Source organism: Cynocephalus volans, chromosome 18 (genome assembly GCF_027409185.1).
Source record: "Cynocephalus volans isolate mCynVol1 chromosome 18, mCynVol1.pri, whole genome shotgun sequence".
NCBI classification, from domain to species: domain Eukaryota; kingdom Metazoa; phylum Chordata; class Mammalia; order Dermoptera; family Cynocephalidae; genus Cynocephalus; species Cynocephalus volans.
The window spans coordinates 4049126-4075589 of record NC_084477.1 but is presented as its reverse complement, the minus strand read 5'-3'; the positions used below and the strand labels follow the sequence as shown (position 1 = coordinate 4075589).

General features: G+C 38.0%; 1 protein-coding gene and 1 non-coding gene across 2 annotated transcripts in view; one reads left to right on the top strand and one right to left on the bottom strand.

The window, feature by feature from the left end:
• Positions 1–8004: 8004 nt before the first annotated feature.
• Positions 8005–26464, bottom strand: part of WDR64 (WD repeat domain 64) — a 126396-nt gene continuing 107936 nt past the window's right edge. The window contains exons 23-28 of the mRNA XM_063082880.1: positions 21555–21664; positions 18673–18861; positions 15726–15831; positions 14292–14372; positions 13401–13514; positions 8005–8088 (exon numbers count right to left, since the gene is read on the bottom strand). Of these exons, the coding sequence (XP_062938950.1) occupies positions 8005–8088; positions 13401–13514; positions 14292–14372; positions 15726–15831; positions 18673–18861; positions 21555–21664 (684 nt within the window). The remainder of the gene's footprint in view (positions 8089–13400; positions 13515–14291; positions 14373–15725; positions 15832–18672; positions 18862–21554; positions 21665–26464) is intronic.
• On the top strand, positions 11694–11826 carry LOC134366543 (small nucleolar RNA SNORA70). Its single transcript, XR_010022340.1, has one exon. It is a non-coding gene; the product is annotated as a small nucleolar RNA SNORA70 (small nucleolar RNA).

Genomic DNA, 26464 nt, shown 5'->3' with positions numbered 1-26464 from the left:
ATAGCAAACACTTAAATGGTGCTTCTCGTGGGTGAGACACTGGGCATTTTTCACATATTGATTCATGAATCCTCACAACTCTAGGAACTAGGTACTGCTCAAGTGCCAAGATGGGTGAAATGTCACAGGACATTTTTTTGCCTGACCCCAAACCAGTCCAGCATAGGACACCACAAAGTAACTCCGTACCAACCATCTCTGAAGTATCTTTATACCAGTATTTCAGCTCAAATCGTGAGAATAGTCAATCCCACTTGACCTCTGATTCCTACTGTCCCCCACGACTCACATCCCAGGCCCTTCAGATGGTCCTCTTATCCCAGTTCTACTCTGGGAATTCCCTGTCCTGGCTTGTCTGCCTACTCCAGTCCTGTTTTCTAGTTTTTCCACCATGTCTGCAGGAATCTCCACTCCACTGCAAACTATTCCATTCTCTTAGTACAACCCAGAGTCAGGTGGTGACAAGAACACATTCTAGGCTCGTCCCCCATTGTCCTTTCAAAATCATTGCTCCTTTGCCCTTATATCAAATGGTCTTCTCTGAGGCTTACGTTTTGTTACTATAACATCTTCTTCCTAGCAGTGTGGCTTTTTGACTTCTGAGCACTTCCCATTTGTCGTGAACTTCTGGCTTGGGGTGTTTTCATTCAAATTCAGTCCCACCATCTTCCTGGGTATCTTTCATATTCTATGGGTAATTCATTTAGCCCATAATATTAGAGTTTTCTGATGTCAGTTTCAATGAACTTTACCTCCACTTTCTCCCAGAAATCGTTCACTGTGATCATTAACTGTACTTTGTTATCACCTAGAAATGCTCCACTTCATAATCTTAAATTTTATGAACCCTCTCTAATCACAACTCTTAGCTTTAAATACACCTTTGATGGCATTAGGTGGTCGAGGGCCACTCACTTTCCCCAGGTCATCGTGCTATTCCGGCTTTACCATTTTCTCTATTAACCCACATCCCGTGGTCAGCCATAAAACAACTGCCCTGCTGTCATCCTGAATCACTCGCCGCCTTGTCCTTCCAGCAGGTTCATTCTGCAAATCTCCAGGCAGACCAGGGAGCTTCTCAAACCTGCCAGAACTATAGAACAGATCCCATAACTCTGTAGGCTGGAGCCATTACAAATTCATGTTTTTAAAAACTCATCAGGACCTTAAATGCTACCTGGCACTCTGCTATATCTAGATAACTCTCTTCCATTCTTCAGGAATAGCCCAAGATTTCTCATTCCTCTTAAACTACCTTGTAAAACCCCATCATCTATTTCACTTAAGATTCTGTCATGGAACAGTTAATAATTTGGGCTCGGGAATCAGACAGACATAGATTTAATTCTTAGCTGCTCCACTTCCTGAAGATGTGACTTTGAGCTAATTACTTAACCTCTCTAAGCTTCTGTGTTCTCGTATATAAATGGAGATAATAATAATATCACTGGATTCATATTATGAACATTCATCAAGAAGATCCATGTCTAGTGCTTAACAAGGTCCTGAGTGGTGATAAATGCTAGATACATGTTCGTTATTATTTATGGGGGAAACAAGGCAAACTGGCAGGAACTCCCTGAACTTTCTGCCATGGAAACTCCCAATTCATCTTTATTTATTTATTTTTAATTTTCTTTTTTTAATTATTTTTAATTTATCAAGATATAATGTGGTTGATGTTCATGTCCTGATTCACCTTTATCTGTACCCACTTCCCTATTGCTTTTTGCCACAATGGAAGATGAGTACCACCTCTTGTCCAAGGCAAATCCTGCTCCATCAAATATCACAGGTGTTTTCTGTACCTTCATTTTCACTTCCTTTACTGTCTTGATTCACTTCTCGCTGTCTTGAAACATGTGTAAACCTCTCCCATCTTGGAAATACCCTCTTTCCATTCTGTACCTAGCTACCTTACTTTCAAATATAAACTAGACGTTTCAACAGTATACATCAATATACATCCTCAGAGCCATGAGGGAGTTGAGTGAAAACACCATGAGCTAAAACAAAGAGTTTCCTGTTGTTTTACTCAGTCTCATTCCCAAATTCCGTACCATCGATTCATTTCTTCCTTGAAAGTTTGGAAACTCTTGGCTTCTGTAATGCCAAATTTTTTTCTAATTTTTCTCCTACATCCCCCCCCTTTTTTTTCTTTCTAAACTCCTCTAAGCAAGTCCTTTTTTCTTTGCCTTTTAATACTGTATACTGTGTGCTTTTCATCTTATGCATTCTGTCTGGCTGGCCTCATCGACAACCTATTGATGTGCCTAACACTAAAGGTTATGATTTCTAAATCTCTATCTCTGACCCAGAACTTTACCAAAACATGAAAATCTGGAAAGACAGGTCAGTACTTGAAATAATTGTAATTCAATGTAGGTGTTAAACACTCCAAGGGAGGTTCAGGAAAAATGCACGATGCCATGGAAACCAAAGAAATGGAAACTCCCATTTCTGGTGAGATCAAGCATAGGAAAAGTTTTTTTAAGTGAAATTTCCCAAGCCCTGAAGTATGGTACTGTTGGAAATATCTGGTAGCTAGGAGCATGAGAAAGGGAAAATAAGAGAAAGTTTAGGTCCTGTTAAGGGGTGGTGAGTGGCCTGGTTTGACTAGAATTTAGCCTGTGCAAGGAGATAAAACTGAATATTTAGATTGGGACTGGATGTTGCAGGGAAGTACTCCTCAGGAGGTTCTTCATGAGTGTCTGTGAGTTGTCAAAAGGGTTTTTTTGGTGGTTCAGCCGTTAATGTAGCAATACTTATGTTTCAATTTCCTATTTTTTAAAATCAAAAAATAAAATTTAATACAGTAAACATTTCTCTTCCTTGAAATGGACCCATTTGAGAGCTTCTGAGTATACATAGGGTGGACATGTGTGGCAATTAGTGGAGGTCAGATTACTAGATAATGATTCAGCTTTTGCTTTAATCATTTTTCATATTTTGTTTAACTTATACTCATAACAGACATTGGTCTGCTACTGTTCTTTTGTGCTTATCATAGAGATTATAACACATATCCTTGACTTACCAGAACTGAATGGCTTTTATTACTTTTACCTTCTTCCAGACAATTCAAGAGCCTCAGAATGTTTAACTATATTTATTTTCCTCTCTACTTTCATAGCTCTTTATTATTTTTTTTGATTTTATTTATATTTTTAAACCCTATGATATTGTTATTGCTTTATCCTGTTAATCTTCATTTAGATTATTCATATATTTACCATTTCCTTTGCATTGCTTTTCATCTTTCCTTTGTCTCTGAACAGCTAATCCATTTTCCTTCTGTTTAAAGAATATCCCTTAATATTCTCTTCAATACTGTGATCAATTCTCTTAATTTTTGTCAAAATCTTATTTGACGTTGGATTGTCCTTCCTGAAGGAAATTTTCTCTTGATTGGGAATGCTGGGTTGGCATTTATTTTACTTGAGGTCTTTGAGAATATTATCCTGTTTTCTGGTCCTCTTTTCACTTTTATCTGTAGAGAAGCTGGCCTAAGTCAGTTTACCTGCAATACTTATAAAAATAATTTGTCTTTTATCCCCCTCTTTTGCTTTCTTCCATAATTTTTTCTTTCTGTTCAATTTTCAGTAATATTACTATGAAGTTATGTAGATTTGCATTTATTTTTACTAATATTTATTTATCCTACCTAAGACACTTCCTGAATCTGTGGGTTAGTGGCTTGTACCAGGTTTGAAAAACAAGTGGTATATTGCTGCTACCCTATTATTTCCTCTCCTTCTGGGGCTCCTGTTATTCCTACTATCTCAACTCTGTTTTTTTCCCTCTCATCTCTATTTTTTCATCTCTCAATGCTTCATTATGGGTAATTTTTTCTAATTTATTTTTCAATTCACTACTTTTCTCTTTTGTTGAATTTTTAAATTTTGGTCATTGCATTTTTCAATTCTAGAATTTCCATTTGGTTTTTATTAACAATTTCTAGTTCTCTGCTGAAATCCTAATTCTTATGTTTTATCTCCTTCAATATAGACAGCATAGTTATTTTAAGGTCTTTATCTGGTGAGTTAAATATCTGGAGCCCCTATGTGTTTTTTTTTTTCTATTACCTGTTTTTTTTTTCCAGTCAGGTCTGGTTCTTGTCTTGTCTCCTTATGTACCTGGTCATTTTTTATAGTGTGTCAAACATATATTTTTAATAGTAAAGACATAATTTAAGGCCCAAGATGATGTCATCTTTCTCTATAGTATTTACCCTTATTTATGCAGGCTATTGGGGCTCTAGCAGTTCAGAACTACCTTAGTCCAATCTCAGGGATTGAAATGACCCTTTCAGCTTCTTACTTTCTTCATCTTCTTTTTAGAACCAGAACATGCTTGTGTTTGAAAATTGGCTTCAAATGTTAGGCGGAACTCCCTGAGCCTCAGTCCTCCCCCAGAATCTATACCATCACGCTATACCATCTCATTTGCTCTCAGGTGCCTTTATATAGGTGTTTTCTGATTCTACTTGTTCTTACTGGAGTAATTGGTCCAAGTTACCTAGTCTGTCATTACCTGAAGCAGGTCATCACCTTGTATGGTAGAGAATATCTTAACCCTGAACCAAACATGATGTAATAAAATATTCTTAATTTATTTGTCAACAAATCATGCCTTTTTAAAAATGGTTAATTTAAAGTACTCAATCTCTTTTGATAGAAGAAAGAAAATACAAACTTTTTCTACATGTGAGGGTACTTCAAAAAGTTTGTGGAAAAAGAGCATTAAAAAAAATACAAATCTTTCCATGAACTTTGTGAAGTACCCACATACGTGTATTATTAAAATTTCTAACTACATAATTATGTATAATGTCATTCTTAACAGTATACTGACTAAAATAAAATCACTTATTCTATAATGTGCAAAGATACCGAAATATTTTAATATGTTTGTATATATATACAATTTATTTGCATATATATATGTATATATATAGTTTCTTGACCTTCTTAGGATTTAAAAGAGGTTTAAGAGTGCATTCTTCTGGGAAAAAGGGTGGAGAATGCTAATTTGGGACCTCAAGTACCACATTAAAGGGATTTATTATTTGGCAGAGCAGTCGATATTCCCTTGTTATAGTAAATCTTTTTTTTCTTTATTTCTATTTTTTTTTTTTTGGTTCCCATCTTTTTTTAGGTGGTGGGGGGGGAGGTTGGCTGGCCTGTACAGCGACCCGAACCTGTGACCTTGGTGTTGTTAAGGCTGCACTCTAACCAACTGAACCAACTAGCCAGCCCTCGTTTTAATTTTGTATTTTGGCAGCTGGCCAGAATGCAGAACTGAACACTTGACCTTGGTGTTACAAGGCTCTAACCAACTGAGCTAACCGGCCAGCCAGGCAGCCCTTGTCACAGAAAATCTATGCCTAGGGATGAAATGGCCCTCTTTTACAACTGAGATTGAAAGGTGGGAGATCAAATCATTTTCATAAACTCCTTGGAAGTTTTCCTTTTTATTTTCAGACTTTAAAAAAGCAGTCTTCTGGCTTATTTAGGTGTTGATAGGTCGTTAATATTCCATAACTATACCCTGTTCTTTTTCTTTTATTTTTCTTTACCCTTGTACAGCTAAACTTAAATATACTGTATTTTTCTAGAGTCTCTTCTTCTTGCATTTGGGTAAATTATACATGTTATTTGAAATAAATTTTAAAACCCTAATGCTCAGTTCTTTCTTTTGGAACTTTAGTTTTTTGGTAATTAGAATGCATTTTTAAAATATAAAAGAAAAAGTAAAGCATTAGTAAGAGAAATGACCACCTTACTATTAGCAACAAAAATTAGTACATGCTTAGGAGTAAACACAAAAAGAAATGTGTAAATATGGAGTTTATTTGAATAAAAGTTTTTCTTAGTTTTCCAAAGATGTTGGGATTTTAAGAATTATAAAACCCTTTACAGAATGGAAAGGTAGAATTAAAAACTAAGGGACCAGGCATCCCTTCAACATGATGATTTCCGTTCCTTTGGATATATACACAATAGTGGGACTGCTGGATTGTATGGTAGCTCTGTCAGTAGTTGTTTGAGGAAACACTATGTTAAGTGACACAAGCCAGACAAAGAAAGTGAAATACCGCGTGTTCTCACTCTTATCTGGCTGCTAGGAAGGAAGGAAGGGAAGGATGGATGGATGGATGGAGGGAGGAATGAAGGAAAGAAAAAAAGAAAAGACCACAACAACAGGTTGAACTTCCAGAGGGAGAGAACAAACCTAAGGATGCTAGAGATGAGGGGAGGGAGGGAAGGGGTTTGGGGAGGGACAGGTCAGGCAAAGGGCATAGAGAAACATCACGATTTGTAAGAATGAATATGCTAATAGTACATACTAAAAACTTTAAAAATTTAAAAGAATAAAAATAAAAATAAGGGGCCACAATTTTTCTTTTACCAAGTGGCTTGATGCTTTGGGGAAATTAGACTAACCCTTGATATGGGAACCCTTTTATTTTATTACTCAGAGCTCAGAATCGTTTCCTGAAGAGGCCCATGTTAGCCAATCTTCAGATTTCAATTCTGACACTCTCCTTGTGACTTTGACTTATTTAAAATCTCGTTCATTATTGATTGACCAAATTTAGATGCTTTTGTTTTTATATGAGTACCTACTGGTGAAATTGATCATTTGGTCAAAATATCAAATCAATTAATCAAAGAATTAATAAAAGATGTACCCCAGAATGTTCAGGTAACCATTCAAGATCTATTTATCTGGAGTCATTTTCTTGTCGTTGTTGCCTACTTTTTTAAAAATTTCTTTTTTATTTAAATTTTTATTGAATCTAAATTGATGATACATATTTTAGGGGTTCAACAATGAGATATGTTGATCAAATCAACATTACTAGCATATATAACGTTATAAATCGTAATTATTCTTTATGCCCCTTGTCCAATCTCTCACCATGCCCCTCTCCCTCCCCCCTCTCACCTCTGATAACCCTAGATTCCTTCTCTCCTTCTGAAAGAGTACTGGTTGGTTACCCTGTTGATTTGTTGCCTAGATGATCTGTCCAGTGCTGAGAGGTGTGTTCAGGTCCCCCAATATTATCATAGAGCAGGGGCTTCTTCTGTCACTCTGAAATGGGCTTTGTGGAGAGAGACACCCTCTTCTTTATCTCTGCTGGTGACTCTCCTTGTGTCAATGCACTCCAGTGGCTTGTGGACCATCTGCGTGGTGGCTGTGGCATCTAGCCACTTTCATGGCAACCATGGCTAGCTACTGTGGTGGCTGTGGTGGGCCACCCACATGGAGGTGATGTTTTTGGCATGCTCCTTGGCATTGATGGTGTGCCAGGTTGTGGGAGGGGGTCCGGTTCCTGGCTCCATGCCTCAGGTCCCCGGGCAAGCCTCAAGGTGCTGGCACGGTGCCTGGTTGTGGGATGGGGGTCTGGTCTCCGGTGGAGTCATTTCTTGACTAAATATAAATAATTTCTGACTTTATCTAAGGAACTCTTAACACTGTCTTCCAGATGACATTTCCCTAAATGAAGAAGACAAATAGGTAGAGGCCTGGTTGGCACATTCTTCTTTTTAATAATTCTCTTTGTACACTACATAGCATACACACAAGTAATTTGCCTCTTACCACATAGGTTTGGACAATAATTCTGGCCATGGATTAGGATGAACAATGGGAGGATGCAGAAAGCTAATCACTGATAACCATGTTATTTTAAATCCACTTATGCTGCTGATTTCATTTGTTTCGTGTCATTTTGCTGACAGTAAACAAGAAACATTGCCTGTTCGTTAAGTGGATTTCGATGTATGACAGATGATGGCAAAGTGGCTGCTTGCTTGATATTCAGAGTTGAGGTCACCAGAGTTTCTTAAGCAATCTCCTTCATCAATAGAATGACCCAAGAATACAGAGATGGGTGACAGTGTCTGGTGGACTCTCACGCTCATACTGAAACAAAGACCTTTTCTATCATCTAGACGTTGCCATTTTAAGTGCAGCAGCCACTTCTGATTTTCTTCTTTACTTGGGCAGGGCTGGGAAGAAGCAAGAAGCCAGATTTATTTGTGGGACTAAATTTCTTTTCAGGCTTCTCTTCCGTGGTGCCTGTGAAATGAAGAGCATGTCAGTTTGTAACTAACATTGCACAACAAACACAATTTTGCAGAGTTAGATTTCACTGCTAATTTATACAGAGATTTTAATATTCCTCGAAAAAAAAAAGCATAGTTATTTACTTAACAATCTCACATGCCTCCATGGTAAAAGTCTGTTAAAAGTAGGAGGTGAAGGACATGGTGGAAAAGCAGAAGCTTTAGAGCTAACTGGGTAGTTATCCATCTGGCAGACAATTGCATAGTTTGGACAGGTTGGTTCAAACAAAACAAAGCAACACTTAGTTAATAATTAATACTGCATATTGATAACATCAAAGTCCATTGACTTGAAGGAAAATAAAATCAAGTGATGACCACCCAAATGAGAAATGAAAGTTAGTTTCAAATTGAATATTTTCATAAGAAATAGATAAAAAAACATTTAAACTTGTTTGGTTTAAAAATTCACTTCAGGAAGTGTCTAATCTCATCAATAATGTTCAACCAACATTTACTATGCACATCAATTTGAATTTATGGTCTATTATGCAGAAGAAAAAAGAAAGAAGAAAAAGGGAAGAGGAGACAGAGTTACAGGTAAGAAAAAAACAGTGAGCCCCTAAGGTCAAGATTCAATCACCTGAAGATCCTTTAGACTTGAACACTAATAGATCACGTGACAACTCCTCTTTCTCCCAGAGACAAGGAAGGAGGCTTAATTTCCTACATCACTCAGCCAGATCCCAGCTGAGGGAACTTCCCAAGGTGCATGGATCTTTCTTCCTGTTACTTTCTATTCTTTTTTTAAAACGCATTTATTATTTTATTCAGCAAATGTTTTTTGATTGTTTTTTTTATGTGTCAGTCTGTTCCAGACACTAGAGTTACAGCAGACATTATGTCAATGTTCCTGCCTTCATAGATCTTCCATTCTACTGGGATAAAAACAATAAAAATAAATGATTTTATTCAAGGGAGAAAAATGGCATGGAAAATGCTTTTAGGCAAAAAAAAAAAAAAAAAAAAGAATTGTTACATGATATGTTTGGTAGTGATCCGAGCTCTGAAGGAGGGGACAGAGAGTGCTGGGAAGGGAGAGATTCTTCAGTGTTCGCTATTTGTAAACTCTCATAAGGTGGTTCTGAGACCCAGGAGAGACCCAGAAGCTCACCTGTCTCTGAATTACGTTGTGCTGTATTCACGTCCATGCTCTGAAGCCAACCTGTGGCTTTCTATCCTAGCTCCACCACTTGCTTCTTGGGGATCTTAGATAAATTACTTATCCTCTCTGCTTCAGTTTTCTCCATTGTAAAATGAGGATGATGATTATAACTACCTCACAGTGTTGTTGAGAGGGTTAAGTGAAAGAATTTGTATCAATTACACGGTATTGGCCCTGGTTCACTGATTTGGAAATAAGCACTAGCCATTATCATTAGAAATATTACTAAATTACAGTTTTCATAGTCTTTTCACCCAACATGAAATTGTGAGAATTTCTCTGTCATTAAATACTCTTTGGAAAAACTACAGAGTACACTATCATATCCACCATGTTTCACTACATCATTTTTTTATGATTGGGTATGTTTCCACAATTTGAAAATGGGTCACACTTCACAAAGTTCACATTCTCCCCCTCTCTTCCCACATGTAAACTTACAGGGAAATACAAACTTGAGTTCTGATTTACACTTTCCTGTACTATGGTGCTATGGGTCAAATGTGTCCCCCAAAACTTCATTTATTGGAAACTTACTCTGCACTGTAACAGTGTTAAGAGGGTGGGAAATCCAATTTGCTATTTGAAATGGTATTTGAAAGGTGAGGCATTTAAGAGGTGGTTAGATTGTGAGGATAGTGTCCTTCTGAATGGATTAATCCATTGGGGATTTAATCCACCCATTAATCCGATGGGTGGTCATGGACGTGGTTGCGATGGCTCTAACAGGAATGTAAGTGGAGGTTAGCTCTCTCTTGCTCAGCCATTTGCCATGTGACACCCTGGTCACCCTGGGACCCTGTAGAGAGTGCCACTAAGAAGAAAACCTTCACCAGATGCACCCCTTCTACTATGGATGCCTTGGGTTGAATGTCCCCCCACATATTAATCTCCATTGTAAATTTTGAGGGTGGGCAATCCTATTACGGTAATTGAAAGGTGGGGCCTTGAAGAGGTGATTAGATTGTAGGAAAATGCTGTAGTGAATGGATTAATAACGGTGGTCAAGGACATGGAACTGATGGCTTTACAAGAAGAGCGCATGAGAGGTGAGTCTCTCTCTGCCTCACCATTGTCTGCCATGTGAGATCCCTGGGTCACTGTTGCCACCACCAAGACCCTCACCAGATGTGTTCCCTGCACGGTGGACTTCCCAGCCTCCGAAACTGTAAGCAATACATTTTGTTTTCCTAAAAACTGCCCAGTTCCATGTATTTTGTTATTTATAAGCAACAGAAATGGACTAATACAGTGGACTTCCCAGCCTCCAAACTGTAAGAAATAAATTTCATTTCTGTATAAATTACCCAATTTCAGGTATTCTGTTAAAAGCAGCAGAAACAGACTAATACATGTGATTAATATTTTGTAATTTGTTTAATTCTAAAGAGATTTATAAATCATTTAAAGAAGTTAATACTTAGAATCAGCATTTCTATATTTAAAAACAATGTCAAAAGAGATTAAGATATCTGTTATTGAACTCTCTTCAGAAGACCTTCTCCCCTCTGTACTGTGAGCTCCTAGATCAATAAATGGATTCCTGGTACCTGAAACAGTGCAGGACACATGATGGATATTTCAAGGTATTCCATAAATGTTTGCTTCACTAAAATAAAATTTTGACCCCAAACTTTCTGAGATCATTTTATGCCCACCTTCCTGGAAGTGCTTTTTTATGATAATCGACATCCGAAATGTATTTATTGATTTGATTTCATCCACTATTTTCCTACTTAGGCAGTTTGGGTTCCTAAAATTGCATACCGTATTCCAGTTTCCAGATTTTATTATATTATATTAAAAATTTATATATTATTTATTATATTATTTTATTATACTGAATTTATTATACATAATTTTCTTTTAAAAAAGAACAAAAAAACCCCCTTTACTTTGGAAACTGATTTCAACCCCCTGACCTACTGAACTCTTTTCTTCATTAAACCAGAAGGGAATTTTTAATCATAATTGTGTGGCCCCTTTCCTGTAAAGCAAATGGAAACATTTGCTTCCTTGCCTTTCTTGTGTGGTCAATGACCTATCAGAGTGACTAAGAGAAAATAAAGCATCTACTAGAATATCAGATATATAAAAATACCTTTTGTTTGGATAAATAACATCATTTTTCATGATCTCTGATTGAATTAATTACAGTAAAGTCAACTTCTGATTATCTGAGTGTAGATTATTCATTATGTAGATTAACCACGACCAATTTTTAATTCCATGTTGTGTTCCCTTCTGGTGCTTAAGACATATTTGACCATTTTCTTTCTGTCGCTTAGTGTTACTTAGAGAACGTAAAGTATATTTAATATCAGATAAAGCAATACTTAAATAAGAATGCAAATATGGGGCATAAAAGGTATGAGTTATAAAAACCAGTAGGTCTGCAGCGATTAAGCCAACCTGCTCCTTTCCTCGTCAGGGGCTGGTGTGCAGTGGCTGCAAACAGCAGCCTCCTTGGTAGTATACACAGCCCATTGCTTGTATGGGTTGCCCTAAGAGACCTTGGAGACAGCTCTGTCCAAGGGAACTTCATGACTCTGACCTAGAGCTGTCCCCACCTTATGCTCCAGACAGGTATGCAGGATGCCATTGGAAAGCCCCAGGGTACAGTGGCCAGGGTTCACATTGGCTAAGTCATGGGGTCCATCTGCACCAAGCTGCAGAACAAGGAGCATGTGATTGAGGCCCTACACAGGGCCAAGTTCAAGTTCCTGGCTGCCAGATCTACATCTCAAAGAAGTGGAGCTTTACCAAGTTTAATGTGGATGAATTTGAAGACACAATGAGTGAAAAGTGGCTCATCCCGGCTGGTTTTGGGGTTAAGTACATCCCCAACCATGGCCCCCTGGACAGGTGGGGGCCCTGCACTCGTGAGGGCTGCCCCCTCCTTACTTATGCGCACTAGTAAATCCTACCTTCTGTCCAAAAAATAAAAAATAAAAATAAGTAAATAAAACCCTATACAAATGCTTTTTTGACTTTTAGTTTGATTATTTATACCGATGTTTTGTTCATTACTCAAAACAAAAGTAAATAATATTATTTTTATAGAAAACTTCTATTGCCAAAAATTTTTACTCAAATAATTACCAGAGTGGATGATTAATAGAAATCATTGATAGTCTCATTAAGAGTGCACAGCTCACAAAATTAGGGTGAGGTTTTCTATGTTAATTAAATAAAGCAGCTTTTTGAAATTGTAGTTGTTGTCACTGTGTTTTTCTGTTGTTGAATTAGACACAGACAATAAGAGCCATCTCCTTTCTGGTTTTAGTCTGACTTCACGGAAGGAGGGCTTATTAAAATTACCATGTTCTAGCTCTTCCTCTTAATATTGGATCTATTTCAACGACTAAATGAATGGCCGCAGGTTAAGTCAGACCCATGGAACTAGTAGAAGAGAGATAGGTTTGAACTGAGTCGGTCATTCTGGTTTAACAGAATGAGCGTGAAATTTGGAGTCAGAACACATCTCAGCTTATCACTTAATTCATGTGTGACCTTTGGCAAGTCACTTGACCTTGCCTTAGGCTCTATTTTTTTCCCAACTCGAAGATGGGTCTCACATTTTGTTTGTATTTATTGTGAAAACCAAAAGAATCGTTTATAAAAACGCTCTGTAAACTGTAAATCATTATATGGTAGTTATTCCTATTATTACATGGGAAAAATTCTTGCTGGTGAGCCAGAAAGATGATGTCATGTTTGATGTCATGGCTCTATCCTGTACCATGAGATTAAAAAAAGCAAAGACAGTACACAGCCCTCAGCTATGTTGTGTCAAATTGCTGAGCTGCTAAAAAAACTGAGTGAATTTTAGTGCTGAAGCTCTTGGGGGGAGATTCATTAGCTCAGGCTCATAGGTCCTATTGGATTTCTCTCTCTCTCTCTCTGTCTAGGAAATTCATGATTTCCATCTCACTGAGCTAAAAATCACACACACACACCTGGAACATTCCTAAAAAGAGTACAAGCTGAGATAATTTTAGGCCTTGAGTATTTCTGGGAAGAGACAAACAATTAAAAACCAAACAGCAATGGAAAATACTGTGGACTTAGAATTGACTGCGGAATTAGTACTAACTTACTTTGTCATGTTGAACATGACCTCCCTTCTTCCTTCCTGGGATGCCATCTACAGAGTCTCTTTGTGCTTCGACACTGATGAGCGGAAGGAATCTTAGACTCGTGGGGCTTGTTACCTAGAAGCCATCAATCAAGAGCTAGTCAGATACACTTCAAGTGATGACGTCTGTAAAGTGAACTCAGGGGTGAGGGGTGAGAAGGCCCAGCTACTTCATACCTCTCCCACTTGCCCATTATTAATTCTTGATAGTCCTCCCTTGGCGTTGTCTATTAGCTCAAGTGTTTGATGCCAAGCACAAGGAACATGTTCTTGGGAAAGATAAGTAACATTTAAGATATGTTAAGATTCATTTGAAATGTTTTGTCTTTGGTTTATTATTTCTTGGGGTATTTAATTAGTTCTTTAACAGAGGTTACCTGGAGTGGAGATTTGAAAGATGAAAAGGGATTTGGAGGGAAACAAGAGGTGGATGGATCCTGGGCAGAGGAACTACACAGGCATGGAGGGACCAGTGATGTTCAGGGCATGACAGTACTTGGCGTGGCTGGAGTACAGGGAGAGTGCAGGGAGAATATGGTAGAAAATGAGGTTGTACAGTTCTGGCAGAGGCCAGATCATGGAAGGTTTGGATGCCAGGCTAAGGCATTTGTATTTTATCCTGGAGGTGATGAGGAGCCACCAGAGTACAGTGCCATGTGGACTGGCAGAGACAAGTGATCCGGGACACTGACACACAGAGCCCAAGACTTCTCTGGGATGGGATACAATGTGGTTGTAGAAACATCAGTAGGCTTGGTTATGTGACGCTCTCCAACCTCGCTCAGTGGCCCCGGGTCTGGAATGAGATGTCAGATTCCAGTTGCTTGTCTAGCCCTAGAAAACTCCAACTCACCCTGTATATAGGCAGAGAACCGAAAACAATCCCTGCCTCTCTGTTTTCAGTCATGAAACCTTCCAAGGCATGACTTCGAATCTGCAAATCAAAGGAATGAATGCTTCATGGAAAGGGCACATTCCATCAGTGGCAAAATACCTGGGTTCAAATCCTGACTGTCATTTATTAGCTGCATGACCTTAGACAAGTTCTTTCCCTGCTAACTATTTAGGAGAATCAAATGAGATTTTATATACAGTAAAGTGCTATTCAAACATAAGATTTAGTACCATTATATTATTACTACTGGTAACATCAAAAATAAATTAACAGAAAAGAAGTGAATAGATAAAAATAGGCAAAACAAGATTGTTGGTGAAAATCAGAGAATTCTAAGTGAAAGGCATTTCAATTCAACTTTAGCATTTAACATTTGTTATTTTACCCACCAACTGAAGTAAGAAGAGGGCAAGGTTTAACCATTTTTTTAATTGGACTCTTTTTTCTCACTAATTTTAGGAGTTCTTTACGTATTCTGGATAGTAATCTTTTGTCAGTTGTGTGATACAAAGGTAGGGTGGACTTGGACAGTTGGAGAGAGGTCTGAATGTGACAAGGACATCCAAGGTGAACTGACCTGTGCGGCCAGAAGGCTGAGAATAATGTTCAGGGAAACAATAATTAATCTGATTTGTAGAGTGGGGCAACTGTAGGTTAGTAACAGGAGATAAATTTAAAAAGGTATATTTGGTTTATTTTGGGGAAGGTCTTGGAAAATCAATTTGAACTTATTGAGGCCAGACTGTAGCCTAAAGACTCACACTAGATCAATTCTCCAGAAGTGTTAAAAATAGAAATAGAATGGGCAGCAAGACACTTTTCTCTCCTAATTCTGCACTGGAGAAAAGTGTGTCTGTGAAAAGTAGAATGGTGGCTGCCGAAGATATCCACACCCTAATCTCTCTGCCCGACCTTTAAATATATTGCCTCACTTGGCAAAAGGGACTTTGTGGAGGTCGTTATTGTTACCAACCTTGCAATGGGGAAATTATCCTGGGTTATCTAGGTGGATGCAATTCTAATCACATGGATCTTTAAAAGCAGAGGATCTTTCCCATGGGGTCAGAGGGACATGTGACCACATGGTCAGAGAGATGGAACATTTCTGGCTTTGAAGATGAAGGAAGGGGACAAACTAAGGAATATAGGATTTCATCCTAGAGTCTCCATAAAGAAACAGCTCGGGTGACACTCAGTTTTAGCCCGGTGAGACCCATGTCAAACTTTTGACCTACGGAATTGTAAAATAACTCATTTGTATTGTTTAAGCCATCAAATCTGTGGCAATATGTAACAGCAGCAATAGAAAACTAATACAAACTATTACTGAACATATTTGAATTATGGAAAGCAAAAGGAAAGTTTTCTCTATTTTTTTCTTTTTTAATCTACCTTGGGAGAAGAAAGAGACTGGAAAAACTTAAAGTCATGTTCCACTTGAAAGGCCTTGGGAGGTGTACGCTTGAAAAGTAAAGACATTGAGCTCATGTTTTTACATCTGCATGTAAAGATATAAGAAAAAATGTTAAATAAATACCCACACCTTTTATTCTCTGCCTACTAAACAAATACCCGTATGTCCTTCCTCGCTGGTTCCAAATCCATGGCTGCCACGGCCCTAGTCCCAGTGACACTACCTCTGCACCTCTTAATTCACTTGGCTTCCCTGATTTTCCTCTAGGGAAACCACAGTGATTCCTGCTCAGCCTGAACATTCCATGCAGTTAAATTCTTTAATAGTCATTGGAAAAAAGCTGTATCGTAGGAGATGGGGAACCTTCTTTTATAAATCCAATGCTTGACTCTTTCGTGACTCAGGGAAGATTTCCTACAGTTAAAACTTACTTATGTACATATTTAGAAAGTCATGACTAAGCATTAAAAACCTTTTTAAAAGACAATAAATAATATGCCCTGAGATGGAGTCATTCTACAGAACAGGGCCAATTTTGCTACATACAAGTCATAATTATTTCGTAATAACAATATACTGTGAGCACATATGCTATATTTAAGCTTTGCCAAATATACTACACCCTGTAATACTTCCGTATCTACCATTTACATCTGTTCTTTCTGCTGCTAATATTCTCCATTAGTCATTCTTCATTCGTTCTGCAAATATCTCTCGAGTGCCTCCTGTGTGCTAGGCACTGAGCTAAGAACTGGGGATACAAACATGTATAAAACAGGTTCTAGTCCTCATGGGCCTCACAGTATAGTGAAGAGACACATATTAATAAGTTAGAATCCATTGTCTTAGATACTAAGATATATGGATGTTTAAGGCTAAGCAATCACTCAAAAAGTAGGACTGATCAACTTTGCTTGGGGAACTTGACCACATCATGCCGAGGCTCGGCTCTACTACACCATTTCTTACATTCTAGCTGGCCCTCTTCTCCACTGCTATTTCCTGACCAGACACGCAAGCCTTGAACACTCCAGTGGGGATTTGGCAGTCACCTGGAATCCTTCTAGACTGTTCTCAAATTGCCTCTATTTCGATCTGAACTCTGCATGGCTTCTGATTCTTACCTTCAGTTCCTATTTACCACAACCCTTCCACCTTCCTTGGGATTCGATAGTGGCTTTGGGTCCCCCCAGCTTTGACTCACTTAAGATTTCCCTAAAGGACTTTCTTTTTGACAGTCCCTTCAGATTTTTCCCACTGGGATTCAACCTCATTCGCTCTCCCTGTTTGGGTCTGCCGGATGTCACCAGTCTAGGTGGATCTGGTACCCTGAGGGGGAGACATTTAGACATCCACCACTAGAGGTGAGCTGTGATGATGATGAAAGCTCAGATGAGTGCCAATCTCTTCTAGTGTGACAAAGGCCCAGCCACAGCTGAAACCAGGACTGAAATTTGCAAAAGCACAAAACAGCATCCCACTAATATTCTGTTCTCTCTCAGGGACTCTCCTCCCTGCCCTAACTAAGCCTACGAGCATGCTCAAGTTTCCCCCACAAACAAGCAAACCCATGAAACAAACTCTTGTTCAACCCTAGGACTATATGCCTTCCTTAAAAACTAATCTCTGCGTGACTATGGAAGAACGGTCAGACAGATGCAGCACTGCTGACTTTGAAGATGGACGAAGGGGCCACGAGCCAAGGAATGCGGGCAGCCTCTAGAAGTTGGAAAAAGCAATGAAACAGATTATTTCTTGAGTCTCAAGAAAGGAATGTGGTCCTGCTAACACCTCGATTTTATCCCAGCGAGACCTATGTAAGACTTCCAACCTCCAAGACTGTAAGGTAATAAATTCGTGTTGTTTTAGGCCAAAAAAAAAAAGTAACCTGTACTATCTTCACCTCATATTTCCTATTTATTTCTCAACCATTGTGATATAATGACCCATCACTCCACTGAAATTACCCTCTCTAGAATCATCAGTGACCTTTCAGCTGACAAACATGCCAAATCCAGTGATTACTTTTCTACCATCACATGGGACCTCACTGCCACCTTCTACAAATGGGTCTTTCTCCACCATTTTATTTTCAATTAACTCTCTCCTCCCTTGACTTCCATTATACCACTTGTCTGTGGTTTTCCTTTCAATATCTTACCTGTTCTTTCTCGATGTTTCTCTCTGGTATCACTTCCTTGGCCTGCTCTTTAGAGGCTCTTGTTTATTTCTTTCTTAGTTTTCTGTTTTTCTCACTCTATACACAGGACCTGAGTGACTTAGCCACACTGAATCTAACACTTACTAATGACACCCACATCTTTGTCTATAACTCTGGCCTCTTTTAGGAGCTCCGGACAGCTCAATCCCCATGCTCATTAAACATCTCTACCTGGACGAACCCCAAGCACCTCAGACTTAACCCTGCCCCTAACCAAACTCAGTATCTTTTCCTTCATACCTGCTTTTCCTCATGTGTATCCTGCTACAGTGAATTCTGTCAAGTCGAAAATTCTTACACTGGCCCATTAAAAAAAGGCCATTGTGCTGTGGCCCCTATAGACTTTTCTAGCTTTATCTCCCATTGTGTCTTCCCTACACACCCCTGGACTCCAAGCCTCAAAAGACTGTATCATAGTCTCTCATAATTTGGTTCCTTTTCTTAGGCAATTACCTCCCTGCTCTTCTTTGGTTAAATCCCATGTACCCTCCTGTTATTATCTTAAGAATTAGGTGTTCCCAGAAGTACTACCGTACTGAATTACAGCTTTTTGTTTACATATTTCTCCCTTTCACTGGATTATAAAATTGTCAGCAAGTTCTAGGCATTTCACCTTTGAGTTCTTCATGTCCAGCACATTCCCATGGTATTTTATAATAGTTTAATTTTTGTCTGCTCATCTAAAGAAAAGCCAATGGTCTTACCTTTCCCTGTCAAATATCAGAGGATATTGATATTTTTGTTTCTTCTCGGTGAACTTGCTTTCTTCTTTTATTTCTATGGGATATTCACTAACATCACAAGGCAAAATAAAATCACTTGTCTGTGATATTTCTAAGTTCCTTCGCTGTCCAAAATATCCACAATAATGACCATTGAGGGCATGCCAAAGCCTGATGGAAGGAAAAAGGTGGGAGGAGACTGTAAGTGGGGAATTCAGTGGAAGTTATTCTGTTTATTAAATCAGTTATATAGATTTGTTTTTCTGTTTGTTTGTTTTTGATGTCTGGCTGGTACAGGGATCCAAACCCGTGACCTTGGTGTGATAAGGCTGTGCTCTAAGCAATTGAGCTAACCGGACAGCCCTAGATCATTATATGGATTTTCACCAGTCCATCAAAGATTTTAAACTGAGTCCAAGACTCTTTCAATTAAAAACGAAGATACTCCACAAAGTTTGGGAAAAAGAGAATTGAAAGATAATACTAATATTTCCATGAACTTTGTGGTACCCTCATGTTGTAGAGCTAATTATAATGTAAATATTTTTATCAGTTAGAACTCTAATCTACAACCTTTTGGGAAATATCAATTTGAATCTGTACTTTTGAGACCAAAGCCAGAAAACAAAGAACAGAATTTTCACAAAATAAGACTGCCCATTCCGTCTATTAGTTGAATTAGGACTCACAATGGCTGTATCTGAGCTGTCTACTTTTTGGATCAGCATAAACAGAACTTGTGGGAGGAGAGATCTAGTGATGCTTTTACTATTATCAAATTCCTCTCAACCTCCACCCACAATTCCTACTACTGTGGAAACACTACTCTAATGTTTACAGCTGAGTTCTGAAATAGGACGGCAAAAGACTGAACTAACTTTAGATCTTCTTGTCTCATGGTGTTTCCTGCTCCATGTGAGGCTCTACCAAATAAATAATCCTGCCTCTCAGTTGATTTCCTGGGCCTCAGATACGAAATCCTCAGCTACCCTGAGCCCCACTTTACTTCCCGAAATGTTGTCTTTAGACTGTTTGCCCTTCCTATCTCCCAGAGTTGTCTCAATTATGTTTATTTCCTATTAGAAAATTATAACCTTTTTGACAAACAAGATTTAGAATGTTAAAATTGTCTACCTCTTTAGAAAGTGGTAGCTAGTATTAGCAAAAGGACGTGGCTAAGTTATGATGAGAGCTGTATTCTGAGATAGCTATTAATAGAGCTGGGCTCTTTGAACTGAGTATCTAGAGAGATTTTCACTTGAAGGAACCATGGAAGTAATTTCTTCATGCCAAAGATAACTGGTTTGAGCACTGCTATGGTCTGAATATTTATGTCCCCCCCCCAAATTCATATGTTGAAACCTAATCCCCAATGTGGTGGTATTGAAGTGGAGTGTCTGGGAGGTGTTTAGGTTATGAGGGCTCTGGCCTCATGAATGACCTAAGTGCCCTTTTAAAAGAGGCCCAAGGGAGCTTGTTTGCCCCTTCTGCCATGTAAAGACACAGCTGCATGGCACCATTTATGAGGCAGAGACTGAACCCTTACCAGACACTGAATCTGCTGGTACCTTGATCTTGGACATCCTAGCCTTCAGAACCGTCAGCAACAAATTTCTGTTGTTTATAAAGTACCCAGACTAAGGTATTTTATTATGGCAGCCCAAACAGACTGAAACAAGCAGGAAATACTCAAAACAGAGGCATTGGCACATGTGGTTGTGCGTGTGTGTGTGTTATAATCTACAATTAACACTTCTGCTTATAGGTGGCTGAAAATAAGCTGGAGCAGAGACCAAGAGACCGAGTTGTTAAAAACATCTATAATAATGAAATTTCATGTTCTTACTCTTTTCAACAAATAAAACAACAGATTTTCTTTCTGACAGAGGAAGTCACTTTAACCATTTGCCTACAAATAGGACCTTACCCCCCAGATTGAGCTGAAACTCAACATTTCTAAAAGTTCTTCATCCTTCTAAATATTTTAATAATGTAAATCAGATCATGTTCCTCATGTCACCCACTTAAAATCCTTCAATGGCTATTTCTGTTGAGGGAACGATCCAAATCCTTAATAATGCCTACTATCTAGTATATACTGCTTGGCCGTAGCCCTGGCTAACTCTCTATCCTCAAGCTCACATGGTTAGCTAGGGTCTGTTAAATTTAAGTCTGGGGCTTTCATGAAATATAAAATATTCCTTCTTTCTGGTTTTTATTATGTTTACACTCTCTAATACACTTTGAAGTCTCTCTACACCTTTTCATCTTGCCTAACTCCATTCTCTTAACAGGATAATTCATTACGATGATTTTAAGACATTTTAATATGCAGCAATTTGTCTCTAGAAATGTTATAACATTTTCTCTCTTTCTCTTTGTATGTGTATATATTTTTACATTATCTGCACATGTGCTTAGAATTATCTAGATAATTAAAAGTAAGTAGACTGCAAAATTAATCTCATTGTCAACGAACTCATTAGCTCACACACTTTTTTCCAGTATTAGTTGCTCTTTTCTACGACATTTTTATGACTTCTCTGGGCTTGGATGTCATTCTCTGAGCTACCTATCTTGCTTCATTCTTTAAAATAATTCTACAAAAAACACTTTCATTGAGATTATTTATTATACCTTCTAACATAAATGGCATCTCATTTTCTCAGGCATGGAAAAGAATTTCCCAGTCTCTGGCCACCCTCTCAAAACCCTTTTGTGCCACCTTTTTACTTATGTAGTTATTTATTTTAACCAGCTTACCAAGATTGCATTTGAACTATATACTTCAACTTTCACTTAAAACCGTTTACCTCTCATACTCAAAACCCTGAATTCACAGTACGAAGCCACCCTTGGCTTACCTTACCGAGCCATCGACGGAGGCAGTAAGCACGACTTGTTTGTCTTCCACATAGATTACTTGAATAATTTCTAAAGAATGAGCACGCCAGGAAAGCACCTGCTTGAATTTCTAGATAGCAACAATAAAGCACATCCCTTGGAATGTATATTTGCTGGTCAAAATATAATCTTGAGCAAAATCATTTCCCATTGAGCCAAGCTTATGAGTGATTGGTATGGACATGTGCACTAGGTGATGAAGCCTCCACCCCCAATAAGCTCTTCTCTTGCTTAAGGCACCAAAAGTCCCATTTTTAGGGATGTATTAATCTGTACATATCCCTGGGAGAGAAAGTATCTTATGTCTTTAGCAATTTATTATGTAATTTAAGATCAGCAATGACTTTAATGGATGATTTGCAGATGACTAGAAGAAAGAAATGCCTTAGGAGAGGGTTGGGGAGTGGGATTACTGAGAGTGAAAATAATCAGGAATGGAAGGAAGCAGAGGTGGGAGTTGAAAGCCAAAGGGGAGATCAGCAAAAAGGACTTTTCCTTTTTCAAATTTTATCTAGAGCTAGCCCTGGCCATCTTGTTCTTTTTCTGGAGTGTGGGGTGGGAGGTCTATACGACAAGGAGTTAACAACAAGAATGGGGCCCAGTTCATTCTCTTTCAAAAACATCATGAGGTTTTATTGTACGTTTCTTCAGGATGTGATTTATCCTCATGGTTAGATCCCCTAACAGGACTCAGAAGACATTTCTAAACCGTGTGAACTGAAGTTGTCAACTGGGGAGCTTGCTGTGCAATAACACCCCTTCTGAGTATGTTCCCTCTCTATCATTGATAAACCCAGACTAAGATCTTACTTTTTCCTGGATCATCCACCTAGGAGTATTTGTGTAACAACAGTTTTGGCAGCATGGAGTTCTCCTATAAGTCTCCTATTTATTTAGACTCTGAGAAAGGTTAGGCATAATTTCTCCTAAATATCTTGGCCTTGTGACTCAATTCCCTCTGATTGTTCTTTGACAGTCAGGGTAAAATCTTCTGCATTCTCTTGCTTACTGTCTCAAAACTGTTTAAGAATATCTGGTCATCTAAGGTTTCTTCCTCTGCCTCAAGATGACTTTCTCGAAGGCAAGAGATTCTCTAATATGGACTATATCCATGGTAGGTTATACATTTTACTTCATGAGCCAGTGAACACACATATATATACCTGTATGTGTACTCGAAACAAGTTTCACAGAAGGATACTTAACTTTAGTTTGTGAAATGCACACTGATATCGTCTGTTCTATTCCGCTGCATTGCTTTGCATTGAATTATTTTCTGTTTTTTCAAAAATACTGGTTGCAATTCATTAAATTCATTCCGTGACCCTTTAATGTATTACAACTTGCTATTAGAAACTCGGATTTTCTTTTCTGTTTCTGTGAAGAACATCACTGGTGTTTTGATGGGGATCGCATTGAATCTGTAGATCACTTCGGATTGTATGGATATTTTCACAATGTTACTTCTTCCAATCCATGAACATAAATGTCTTTCCATCCTTTTGTGTACTTTTTAATTTCTTTCAGCAGTGATTTGTAGTTATTGCAGAGATCTTTCATCTCCTTGGTTAAATTGATTCTTAGGTATTTTCTTTTTTTGGTAGCTACTGTACATGGGCTTGCTTTCTTGCTTTCTTTTTGTGCTAGTTCATTGTTGGAGTATAGAAAAGCTACTGATTTTTGTGTACTGATTTTGTACCTGGCAATATTACTGAATTCATTTACCAGCTCCAAGAGTTTTTTGGTAGAGTCTTTAGTGTTTTCTATATATAGGATCATGCCATCTGCAAAGAAAGACAATTTGACTTTGTCTTTTCCAGTATGGACACCCTGCATTTCTTTCTCTTGCCTGACTGCTTTGGCAGGTACTTCCAATCGTATGTTAAATAAGAGTGGTGAGAGCGGGCATCCTCGTCCTGCTCCTGTTCTTAAAGAAAAAGCTTCCAGCTTTTCCTCATTCGGGATGATATTGGCGGTGGGTTTGTAATATATGTCTTTTACTGTGTTGAGATACTTTCCCTCTATACCTAATTTGTTGCGAGTTTTTATCATGAAGTGATGATAAACTTTATCAGATAGTGATGATAAATTTTATCAGATACTTTTTCTGCATCTATTGAGATAATTGTATGTTTTTTGTCCTTGATTTTGTTGATGTGGTGTCTCACATTTATTGATTTGGATATGTTGAACAATCCTTGCATCCCTGGGATGAATCCCCCTTGATCATAACATATAATCTATTTTTTTTTTTTGTCTTTTTCATGACCAGCACTCAGCCAGTGAGTGCAATGGCCATTCCTATATAGGATCCGAACCCATGGCGGGAGCGTCACCGCGCTCCCAGCGCCACACTCTCCCGAGTGCGCCACGGGCTCGGCCCATAACATATAATCTTTTTGATGTGCTGTTGTATTCTTTTTGCTGATATGTTGTTGAGGATTTCTACATCTATGTTCCTCAAGTATATTGGCCTGTAATTTTCTTTTTTGTTGTATCTTTGTCTGGTTTTGGTATCAGGGTGATGCTGGCCTAATAGAATAAGTTTGGCAGAATAGTCTCTGTTTCAATATTCCAGAATAGTTTGAAAAGTATTGGTATTAATCTTCTTTGAAGGTTTGGTAGAATTCAGCAGTGAAGCTATCTAGTCCTAGGCTTTTCTGTGTTGGGAAGCTGCTGATTACTACCTAAATCACATTGTTTGTTATTGGTCTGTTTAGGTTTTTGATTTCTTCTTGGTTCAGACTTGGTAGTTTGTATGTGTGCATGAATTTATTGATATCCTCCAGGTTTTGAAGTTTGTTGGTGTATGGTTGTTCAGAGTACTTGCTAATGATTTTTTGTATTTCTGTGGCATCAGTTGTAATGTCTCCTTTTTTCATTTCTTTTTGGGTCTTTGCTCTTCTTTTATTTTTTAGTTAGTCTAGCAAATAAAAAGTCCCAAATAGCCAAAGCAATCCTGAGCAAAAGATAAATAAATAAAGCTGGAGGAATTACACCACCTGACTTCAAATTATACTACAAAGCTGTAGTAACCAAAACAGCATGGTACTGGCATAAAAACAGACACATGGATCAATGGAGGAAAATAGAGAACCTAGAAATCAATCCACAAACTTATAGCCAAGTGATCTTTGACAAAAGCACCAAGAACATACATTGGGGAGAGGACAGCCTCTTCAATAAATGGTGCAGGGAAAACTGGATATTCATATATCAAAATCAACTCAAATGGATGAAAGATTTAAATATATGACCTGAAACTATAAAACTCTTAGAAGAAAACATAGGAGAAACACTTCATGATGTAGAACAGGGTAAAGACCTTATGAATAAAACCCCAAAAGCATAAGCAACAAAAGAAAAATAAACAAATGGGATTATATCAAACTAAAAAGCATCTGCACAGCAAAGGATACAATCAACAGAATGAAAGGACAAGCTACACAATGGGAGAAAATATTTGCAAACTATACATCTGACAAGGGATTAATATCCAGTATATACAAGGAACTCAAATAAAATAACAGTGGGGAAAAAAAAAAAAGCCCAGTTTAAAAATGGATGAAGGAACAGAACAGACATTTCCTTCTCAAAGGGAGATGTACAAATAGCCAACAGGTATATGAGAAAATGTTCAACATCACTAATCATCAGGGAAATGCAAATCAAAACCACGTTGTGATATCATTTCACCCCAGTTAGACTTGTATTATTAAAAAAACAGAGAATAACATTCTAACACTGTTGGTGGGACTGTAAATTAATATAGCCACCATGGAAAGCAGTATGGGGGCTTCTCAAACAACTACAGATAGAACTGCCACATGACACAGCAATACCACTGCGGGGTATATGCCCAAAGGAATGGAAATCATCATGTTGAAAGAAAACCTGTGGTACCATGTTTTCCACAGCTGTATTTACAATAGCCGAGACATGGAACCAACCTAAATATCCATCAGCGGATGACAGGATGAAGAAAATGTGGTAAATATACACAATGGAATACTACTGAGCCATAAAAAAGAATGAAATTCTTCCATTTGGAGCAACATGGATGGGCTTGGAGAAAATTATGGTAAGTGAAATAAACCAGGCACAGAAAGAGAAATACCACATGTCCTCATATATAAGTAGGAACTAGGAAAGGGAGAGAGAAAGAAAGAAAAACAAATAGTCACAATAATATGTTGACCTTTCAGAAAGGGAAAACAAAACTACAGGTTGGAAAGAGAGAGATAGAGGGTGCTTAGTGAGACATTGGTTAACGGTCACAAAGAATGATTGTTTTATAATGATATATACTATTATCCTGAATATACTAATTATCCCGATTTGATCATCACATATTGTACACAAGTATTGAAAATCAACTCTGTACCCTGCAAATATGTATAATCAATTATGTTTCAATAAAAAAAGAAAGAAGCTACAACTGTCTTTTCTCTGTGTGTGTAAATGTGATTATACGCATGATTTCTCTTTTCGTGGAGAGGTTTATGACTATCCTTTGTGTTAGAATATCTGTACTCCATGGAGCTTCTTTTTAACAGTAATGTGAGAGAGAACAAAACTAACCTCTGATTTATAGACTGACATATTTGGTTTTCACTGCAGTTGCAATCTGTAGATGGACCTGGTTTAATGCTTTGGTACATGTTAGTCTATGTAACAGAGGCATTTTACAAATAGGCAGCCATGTACAAACTGGATGATCACATTGTCTGAGTGCAGAAAAGGGTGAAATGAGGGTGAATATGGAAGAATTTTTAAACATTATAAAAATAAATTTTCTTCCTTTTAATTGGTAAAAATGCTTTAAAACAATTTCCACTATTATAACTCAATATTACTACCTAATTTTATG